The following is an 8,898-nucleotide window of genomic DNA, read 5'->3' on the forward strand; positions in this document are numbered from 1 at the left end:
TACTGATATAACAAATAAATAAATAAAAGGAAATTTTAGCGTACTATTTTAAGCTGGGAAAGTGTTAACAGACGCGCAATTCTTCTTCATACAGTTGGGCAATACGTATAATGAAAAGTATTTAAAAACCAAAAGAAAACACCTTAATACGAAATATAAAACATTGAAAGTAAGTTAAAGTTAAATTAAAATATTGTAAAGGAAACAATATGGCAAAATCAAAAATAAATGTTATAAAAGTTAAGAAAATTTTTGGTTGTTTTACTATTGAGTGTTTTAAAAAGTAAAGGATTTAATGAAAGGCTGTTTCTAGCTCCCTTTTCCAATAACTACAAACACGGCCGGTCATTTTCACTCTGATTTGGAAATACCTTATTAAGTTTATAGAATCCACAAAATTTCCCATGACGAGGCAGGAGCTGCTAGACGAGGAGTTCGAGTCCCTGCGTCGCATTGCGTTGGCCATTTGTCAGAACCTCGGAAGGCCTAAGGATCGCGAGATATGCCGAAGCACCCTCGAAGAGCTGGCTAGGCTCCATCAGGCTCCGTCGATCAGGATCAAGGAGAATGTGCACAAATTTATGGTGTTCTATCTAAAAGTGCTAAGGTGGACCCAAAAGAACCAGCCAGTGGATTTATATCGGCAATGGGTAAGTTTGCTGATGCACATCTATCATTAAGTTAACGATAACTATATTTTAGTATGGAGAAAACTTTGGTAATGATTCGAAGTTTCCCTCATCGGCCGCACCTTCTATGGATGAAATGCGAATTTGGTTGGAGGAGGGAAGGTCCTTTTATGCCATGAAAACATTTGAGGACGGCTCCACTACCGTTTTCACAGCAGTGGCCAAAGATCCAAAAGCTGGATGGTCGGAAAATGGTCTGAAAACACTTATGGAAACGCAAATTGGTTGCGCCTTAAATCAAGATGATAAATAAACGTTTTTATATACTTATCATATGCATATTTTGATTGTCGGTGTTTATCTATCGTTTTGATGTGTACAATTGTGTTTTGATATGAAAGTTACATTTCTATTGTGAATAATTATAAAAGCAAAATAAATAACCTCTGGAAAAAGATGGCTGTAAGATAGTTGTATTTTAGTTTTAGAGCCTCCTGTTTTTAAGTAACTCATAAAAAAGGGTGTGCGCAAACTGAACTTCTTTTGGGTCGTCTTTTTTTAATACTATCAAAAAAGTACGAAGGTGTTGAACAATTTGTAGTACTTTTTTATCAGACTTTATGAATGGTTCGGTTGGTTTTAAATTGTTAATTTTCTTGGACGAGACTTTACGTTTTATGTGCAATAAAACTACAGGAATGTCGGATGAAAACACTCGTTTTTACATTATTTAAACAACATTTTACAAACCACAGACTACTTTGCTTTTATGTTATTTTAACTTGTTAAAATCTGAGGTCTACATATTGGCCTACCGCAAAGTTGCCCTTTATAACTTATCGTAGAACTTTTTGACTTAATTTTAGACATGAAAAGGTGGACGGAATCGGTTTCTGTTATGAAAAAGTCATTCGCAGCTTAGATATTAGTAAAAAGAGAGGTGTGAGAAGGCACTTTTTGTCTGTTTTTGGTGGCGAGGGTAAGCCTGGTTCTCCTTTTAACTTCTAAGAATCCTGGAGGCAGCGCCGATCAGCAGGAAGCCTAATAGTAGCTGCAGGGATCCGTGCATTTGGATCAGGCTGGCGCCATTGCAGCTGTCGCTGGAGCAGTAGCACTCTTCCCAGTAAACGCCGTTCTCGTAGACGCCCCAATTACACACACCAGTAACTCCGGTATCGGAAACGGATGAGCATCTTCGGATGACCTGACGCCAACGACCGTCCCCTGGAGAATAAATGGTGATTTTAAATTAATTGAGTGTAATTTCGCATTGGTGGAACATAGTTCAATACAATATTTAAGTCAAATGAAGGTCAAAGTTTCGTGCATTTTCGATATTACTTATTATACATTGCCCATGCCATAGTGTTTAGTTGTTTATGATGGGTATAAATATCAGACAGTTTCTATGCCAGCTATATAATTTGTTTGTCTAGTGTTTTTAAAGTAAAAAACTAAATAGTTATATTTTCCCATAATTTCCTGCAAGCTTTATAACATAGTCACCCGATTTTAATCAAATTAAAACCTATAACTTTTCACATTAATTTGTATACCATTACCAAAGGCGAAACTAGTTTAATTAAAAAGGGATGGACGGGCTGAAAGACGGACAAGTCTAGATCAACTTGGCTAAATTTACGGTGCTACATTTGCTACATAGAACGACTGTCGATTCAAAAATTCCACTAAAAAGTAATAAGCTGAAAAACCCAGTGAGGATTGTTAAGGGGTGAACAGACCCTATTCAATTGTATAATAATTGTGGAAACACAACTACAGCTACCTCTCATAAGTAACTATAAAAACTTTAAAACAGGGATTTCCTGGAATACAATAACCGCATTACGAAGAGATAAGCTAGGGGTTCCAGTAAGGATCTCCACAACTCACAGATAAATCCTCGGGGTCCCTGCTGCACCACCTTCATGCAGAAGGATCCTGGCATGTGGCTCTCGTCGCTGTTGCACTCAATCGCGATGTGCTCCGTGCTGTTGAATCGCTTGTAGGCCCCACAGCTGTCATATCCTTTGCGATCCTGGTCCGAGGAGCATTGGTAGCACCGAATGGCCCAGCTGCCTGCAATAGTTCACTGATTAATATCAATTACTCGAAAACACTTGCCTAAGCCACACCCAAAAGCCGAGATTAAAAGGTGGCCTATTGGGATTTTTACGACTGGGGCGTTATTACCCACCGCATATAGCCAGTGTGAGCAGGAGGAAGGTGGATCGGATTAGGACATTCATATTTTACTTAAAACTGCTTTGTGCGCTCTGACCAATTTAAACAAAATACGATTAAACAAAAAACAACAAATTCCTACAAACGTTAGCCCAGGTGTGACCGTTTGCGTGGGAGCTAGAAAATACCTAAGCCACAAATTCGTAATTTGTGTGCTCTGGGTGACAACCCTCTTTTTTTTAATTATGTGAAAGAAAGTAATTTATTTATCTTCTCTCCTTTTTAAATCGTAATAATTTAATTGGTCAACAAATTTTGAAAAAAGTGTCAGGCGGTTTATATTAGGTTAGTAGGTTAACTAAGTCTTAGATAAGCGAAATCCGTTTATCATAATTCGAAATAAGTTATAAAATTTGTTTGAAATACGCGGAAAACTTTTTTTACTTTTTTGGCAATAGCTACCATTTTAGGTGCTCAACTTTACCGGTCTCCAAGGCCTCTGTGTTGCATTTTGACGATATAATTTTGTAAACTGGTTTTACTTTTTAGAATCAATGCTATTAACTCTAATCTTTTTATGAATTTAGGAGACCAATTTATTTTTTACCAAAGTTAGCTTACAATCGAACGCTTACAATAAAATGTACATATATTTCTTTTCAATGGCTGAAAAACAAGGAATGCTAATCTATTCAGAGTCAGATTGAATTTTTAAATGATGTTGGACCTTCAGAAACAGTTTTTGGGCTCTTCCACATGCTAAACCATAAGTAGGTCTTGAGTCAAAATTTGCATATATTGCATGATATGTTTGCGGAACGAATATTTTTTGAAAAGCAGATGGTTTAAAAACCAACAATTTTTAATACACGGTAATGTAGAAAATGTAAAATTCATGTTATAGCAATATTGCCACCCTGGTTTCTATCAAAGTTCTTGACCCTGGTGTGTGTCTGCGATAAAACATAATTTTAAGATGGCATATTTGAACACTGCAGGAACGGTCACACCACTATTTACACGCCCAAAATTTCAATCAGTTGAAAAGAAACGAAAAATACAAATAACAAACAATAAGATGAAAACGCTGGAGAAATGTGTCCTTTCCGTGGTTGTGCTCTGCTGTCTGCTTCAAGTGGGTGAGTAATTGGCCTGAAGGTGTTCCTCCAAGTGCGCCTGCGCAACCGCACACAGATCCTAAAATGTGTGACTGAATTTTGCAGGCCAGGCGATCAAATGCTGGGATTGCCGCAGCGACAACGATCCCAAATGCGGGGATCCCTTCGACAATAGCACCCTGGCCATTACGGACTGCCAACAGGCGCCGGAGCTGGAGCACCTGAAGGGCGTGCGACCCACGATGTGCCGCAAGATCCGGCAGAAGGTGCACGGGGAGTGGCGCTACTTCCGGAGCTGCGCCTACATGGGCGAGCCCGGAATCGAGGGCGACGAACGCTTCTGCCTGATGCGCACCGGCAGCTACAACATCTTCATGGAGTTCTGCACGTGCAACAGCAAGGATGGCTGCAACTCGGCGGGCGTCCATCGCCTCGGCTGGATGGCGGTCCTTTCTGGCACACTGGTTTCCGTGCTTGTGGCGCAACTCCTGCGGCAATAGTTGGATCTGTCTCCTCCACTTGAAGCCATTGCCACATCTCCTTTGCCGCAAGACTGTACCAAGACAAGAAGGGATTTCTTAAATTTGAAAGCCCTATTTTTTGGGTGAACATTAGTTAAGAGCAAGCGTGTTGATAACAGAAAACTTGGTTTTTAAGTTTTTTAACCCCCTTTATATTTTATAAGACTTTATTGACGCAAAACTCAAATAGTGTTCGATATGCAGGAGTACCCCAAAATACACTCCAGCGTCAAGTCTTGTAAAATTTATATTGGTGCACATTAGAAACTCACCCCCATTCATCGCAATGCGATTTCTGTGCCACCCCCGATAGTTCTTGAAACTCTGTTACTCGGAAGTATAATAGTTCTCTTTCTTTAATGAAAGCAACCATTATGGGTTTCATCTCCAATATACTCATGTGCAAAGAGTAAGCATGTTGATTAATTTTATACCTCCTACAAATTCTGTAGTCTAAAAAATATTTTCTGAGTCCGTTGCTTGACGCTATTCAACGCCATCTGTAAAACGCATACCCCAGTAACCCAAATATTTAAAAAACCAAGATTTTTGTAATCAATATTCGCTTAAACCGTTGGAGTTGCACAACTTTAACTGCAAAGAAACCTTTTGTACAAAATCCCTGCATTGAATTATGGACAGTCTTGTGTAAAATGAGCAAAAGGAATTGAAGTGCCTTTCTGTAAACGACTCGAAACATATCTTAAGCCTGGAAAACTATTTCCGTCCAAAAAATATCTTACGCACATGACCATCCATCGTGTAAGCTCAATATTGTAATCTCCGCTATTTTATACTTGCTTTTTGCAATGCGTATACTAAGAAACACTAGTTTTAGTCGCCAGCAGGATTACAAGTTTTTATTTTTATGAAAAGACAATTAGAACATTTTTGTAATGAAATAAACAATTTATACACCAATGGGATTGTAATTTTAATTTTAAATTAAAGTGTGGTTACCCTCAAAAGAATTTGGTTTACGAAATTGTGTTAAATTGGGTATGAATATCTCTAATGAGTCAACATCTTAGTAGTTTTCACTGTCGTTGTAACAGTGCAGTGTTGTCTTAGAAAATTCCGGAATATATATATTTTTTAATTCCCTGATGCTGTGAACAGTGAAGTGTTATTTTACAAGTCTCCGGGTTAATTTGTTCATTTAAGTTTCCCGATACTTTTGATATCTTTCACCTTATCGCCTAATAAGATGTAATATGGATCTATAAAATTTGGATTAATCTTGCCTTGAACGAATTCAACTAAAGGGGCAGTCTTTTTCTAGAGAACATGTTCTTCGTTTCAAAATAAAGTGTGATTTTTCTGCTTGAAAACTACTTGGAATTATTTACATATCTCCCTGAGAAGTCTCTTAATAAGATGGTTTATAAAGTTTGGCTTAATCTTGCCCTAAACCGAACAATTAAAAAGATATTTTTTCTGAAACTTAGTTGTACGTCTCCAATAAAAGTGTCTCCTTGAGAAGTCTTTTAATTAAATATAAGATGGCTCTATAATGTTGGTCTTAAGTTAACTTAAAATATATGTTTTTCTTGAGAGTTGTTTTATGTCTCGAACTACAGTATGAAATCTCGGACGACGTGATCATTGTAATTCCAGTAGTCGTCCTCGAGATCTAAAGAATCTTCCATTTCCATATTCTTGCTAGCACGCTTAGAAACCGTAGCCAGATTCTTCCACTTTTTGTGCTGTTTAAATACTTTGGAAGCCTTCCTATTGTATTCTTCCTCCATCTTACGTTTAAGTGCAGCTCTTGTTAGAACTCTATCCTGATTTTTCTGTTGATCGTTAAACTTGTTCGGAGTTATGTCCCGACTATTCCCGAAATCTATGAAATCGTCCTCATCGAAATCCAACAAAGAGTCCCCGAAATCTGAGGAATGTCCTATTTGAAGTTCATCCTCGTCAAAATCCAACAAATAGGAATCGACCCTACCTCTCTTGTTGCTCCCACTTGACTCATCGAAGTTCTTCTTTCCAGCACTTGATTTTTTATTTTTCCTCGTTTGAAATACATCCTCATCGGAATCCAATATTGAATCCCCGAAAAATGAGGATTCCTCCATATCTTTCATCTTGTCTGAAGTTGACTTTTCTTGGTTTCCTTCTTGAAGTTCAACCTCTTCGAAAGCCAATAAATAGGAATCGTCCAAACCTCTCTTCTTGCTAGCACTTGATTCATCGAAATCCAACACATAGGTATCGTTCATACCCTTCTTCTTGCCAGCACCTGACTTTCCACGTTTTCCTGGTTGAAATACATCCTCATCGAAATCCAAGATTGAGTCCCCGATATCTGAGGAATCGTCCGTATCTTTCTTCTTGACAGAATTCGAGTTTTTTTGGTTTCCTAGTTGAAGTTCGTCTTCATCGAAATCCAACAAATAGGAGTCGCTCATACCTTTCTTCTTGCTAGTAGTTGACCCATCGAAATCCAACAAATAGGAATCCTTCATCTCTCTCTTCTTGCCAGCACTTGACTCATCGAAATCCAAGATGGAGACCTCGAAATCTAAGGAATCGTCCATGTCTACTTTCTTTCCAGCACATGACTTTTTCAGATTTTTCTCATCGAATTCCAAGATTGAGTTATCGAAATCTAAGGAATCGTCCATTTCTCTCTCCTTGCCAGCACTTTGAATTTCTTCATCATCGAAATCCAAGGTTGAGTCCCCGAATTCTGAGGAGTCGTCCATAACTACCTTCTTGACAGCACAGGACTTCTTCAGGTTTTCCTTATTGAATTCCAAAACTGAGTTCCCGAAATCGAAGGAGGTGTCTCTTTTCTTGTAATCACGCTTAGGGACCGGAACCTTTCCGCGCGGAGTCATGTCGGGTTTAGAGTGTTCGTTTATAGGAAGTTGTGCAGCGTGTATCTTCTTGCGTTTGAGAGCAGCACGCGTTTGAACTTTATCCTTTTCCGGAAATATGCCCTGTTTTTCCAATTGAGGGACATTGTTCCGATTTTTGTGTTGCCTCAAGTCTTTCTTGAATTTAAAGAGTGCGTGCTCAAAATCTGGGGAAGGGTCCACTCGTTTCTTCTTGTCAACACGCTTCGGAGCTGTGTTCAGATACTTTCCCGGATTGACATATAGTTTCGGAACTATAACCTGCTTTGGCACATCGGAATCCATTGAGTCGTTCTCATTGAATTGAAACACGCTTTTTTGGGATGCAAAGGAGACCATCTTCTTGCTTTTAAGCCCAGAACGCACCTCGGAAGCCATACTCCTCACAGGACCTGATTTAGTAGAACCTCTTAAGTTGGTGCCACGGGTTACCCTGTGACTAGCAGCGCGTCCTCTTTTACGTCCTGCATTGGATCTACCTGCGCGGCATCCACTAGTTATCGGCCGGCTGTTTTCCATCTGCAAAACTAAGCAATTGGCGTAAAACTATAATAAAAACGTCGGACTTGCCATTAACAAGTCAGTTCCAATTCGCTAAAGAAGAAGAATGGCAGAGGTGATCGAAAATGTATCGATAGTATCGAATAAAGCTTCTATTTTGCTGAAGTTTCGCCACTCTTTTTATTCGATTTTATTTTGCTGAAAATTAAAAGTTAAAGTTTAGTTAACTTAAGCCGATGCATCCCAGTACTAGTACACAGTACTAGTGCACTAGTTGTAAATAAATATAAGCGTTAGGTACATGTATTTTTTTATAATACTTGAGAAAGTACTTTTTCAGTAGTAACAGAACTGCATTAACAGAAGTGCAAAATAGATACCATTTATTTTAAAACTGATTATGAAAATGTAGACTCAAAAACGTTAAAATAATACAACATTTGGATGTTTAAAAGCCCATTTTTTGACACCTGCACTCTTTTCAAAGGCTTCGTCTCGCACTTTAAATCCTTATGTACATACATATAATAACTTTGAAGACATATGGCTTTTAAAACATAGCGTATTTATACTTGAAATCTTTTTAAACGGAACTTACTCAATTTCATGAGTAGTTTCATATTTTGAAACCTTTTTTTTTTGTGAAATTCCAAAGCTTTAATAATGCTGCAAGTCGAAAAAAATGTTTTGTAAATTACTTGTTTAGAAAACCATACAAAATCAGTAGATAAGTTTAAAAATAAAAATAATTTCAAATAAACTTCAAATGCATAGTATGCTATGCATATTTGCAAGCGGATATCTCTGAAATTTCTTTGTATGTTATATAAAAGTTACAATGCATTTAAATAAATTTCCATACTCAACCAACCATTTAACTTATCAAAAGTTTAAGGAATACCCTAGATATTTAATAGCTTCGCTTTATAGACAAAGCAGTGCATTCGATAAAAGCCTCGTGGAGGCCACATTTTCTCCCATCTCTAATTCCTTCTTCCTTTCGTTTTGTTCGTTTTGTGAGCGTGGTTGGGTTATTTTAATTTGTTAAATGTGCTATTTGAATCTGAGATAAAATGTT

At 37.9% G+C, this 8,898-nt stretch overlaps 4 protein-coding genes across 4 annotated transcripts; 2 read left to right on the forward strand and 2 right to left on the reverse strand.

The window, feature by feature from the left end:
• The first annotated feature begins 339 nt into the window (after positions 1–339).
• Positions 340–962, forward strand: LOC139355124 (uncharacterized). The gene is made up of 2 exons (XM_070999450.1): positions 340–650; positions 703–962. The coding sequence occupies exons 1-2, from the start codon at positions 405–407 to the stop codon at positions 940–942; spliced, it is 486 nt and encodes a 161-aa protein (XP_070855551.1). The 5' UTR covers positions 340–404; the 3' UTR covers positions 943–962.
• A 368-nt stretch (positions 963–1,330) lies between these two features.
• Positions 1,331–2,985, reverse strand: LOC108006313 (uncharacterized). The gene is made up of 3 exons (XM_017069817.4): positions 2,827–2,985; positions 2,523–2,708; positions 1,331–1,853 (listed from the first exon to the last, which is right to left on the reverse strand). Exons 1-3 carry the CDS (start codon positions 2,876–2,878, stop codon positions 1,627–1,629), a joined length of 465 nt encoding a protein of 154 aa, XP_016925306.1. The 5' UTR covers positions 2,879–2,985; the 3' UTR covers positions 1,331–1,626.
• Positions 2,986–3,792: 807 nt separating this feature from the next.
• crok (crooked) lies at positions 3,793–5,373 on the forward strand. The gene is made up of 2 exons (XM_017069484.4): positions 3,793–3,952; positions 4,037–5,373. The coding sequence occupies exons 1-2, from the start codon at positions 3,892–3,894 to the stop codon at positions 4,429–4,431; spliced, it is 456 nt and encodes a 151-aa protein (XP_016924973.3). The 5' UTR covers positions 3,793–3,891; the 3' UTR covers positions 4,432–5,373.
• A 653-nt stretch (positions 5,374–6,026) lies between these two features.
• Positions 6,027–7,697, reverse strand: LOC139354327 (cylicin-2-like). The gene has a single exon (XM_070998551.1). It carries the CDS (start codon positions 7,695–7,697, stop codon positions 6,027–6,029), a length of 1,671 nt encoding a protein of 556 aa, XP_070854652.1.
• Between the last annotated feature and the right edge of the window lie 1,201 nt (positions 7,698–8,898).

This window comes from Drosophila suzukii, chromosome 2L (assembly GCF_043229965.1).
Source record: "Drosophila suzukii chromosome 2L, CBGP_Dsuzu_IsoJpt1.0, whole genome shotgun sequence".
In the NCBI taxonomy this organism is placed as follows: domain Eukaryota; kingdom Metazoa; phylum Arthropoda; class Insecta; order Diptera; family Drosophilidae; genus Drosophila; species Drosophila suzukii.

Excerpts from the sequence above, each read along its gene's own strand:
- LOC139355124 (XM_070999450.1), top strand. The coding sequence starts at position 405 with ATGACGAGGCAGGAGCTGCTAGACGAGGAGTTCGAGTCCCTGCGTCGC. Across the intron at positions 651-702 it reads TGGATTTATATCGGCAATGG|TATGGAGAAAACTTTGGTAA; the intron begins GTAAGTTTGCTG and ends ACTATATTTTAG.
- LOC108006313 (XM_017069817.4), bottom strand. The coding sequence starts at position 2,878 with ATGAATGTCCTAATCCGATCCACCTTCCTCCTGCTCACACTGGCTATA. Across the intron at positions 2,709-2,826 it reads GCTCACACTGGCTATATGCG|GCAGCTGGGCCATTCGGTGC; the intron begins GTGGGTAATAAC and ends GAACTATTGCAG. Across the intron at positions 1,854-2,522 it reads GGGACCCCGAGGATTTATCT|GGGACGGTCGTTGGCGTCAG; the intron begins GTGAGTTGTGGA and ends TTTATTCTCCAG.
- crok (XM_017069484.4), top strand. The coding sequence starts at position 3,892 with ATGAAAACGCTGGAGAAATGTGTCCTTTCCGTGGTTGTGCTCTGCTGT. Across the intron at positions 3,953-4,036 it reads CTGCTGTCTGCTTCAAGTGG|GCCAGGCGATCAAATGCTGG; the intron begins GTGAGTAATTGG and ends TGAATTTTGCAG.
- LOC139354327 (XM_070998551.1), bottom strand. The coding sequence starts at position 7,697 with ATGGCTTCCGAGGTGCGTTCTGGGCTTAAAAGCAAGAAGATGGTCTCC.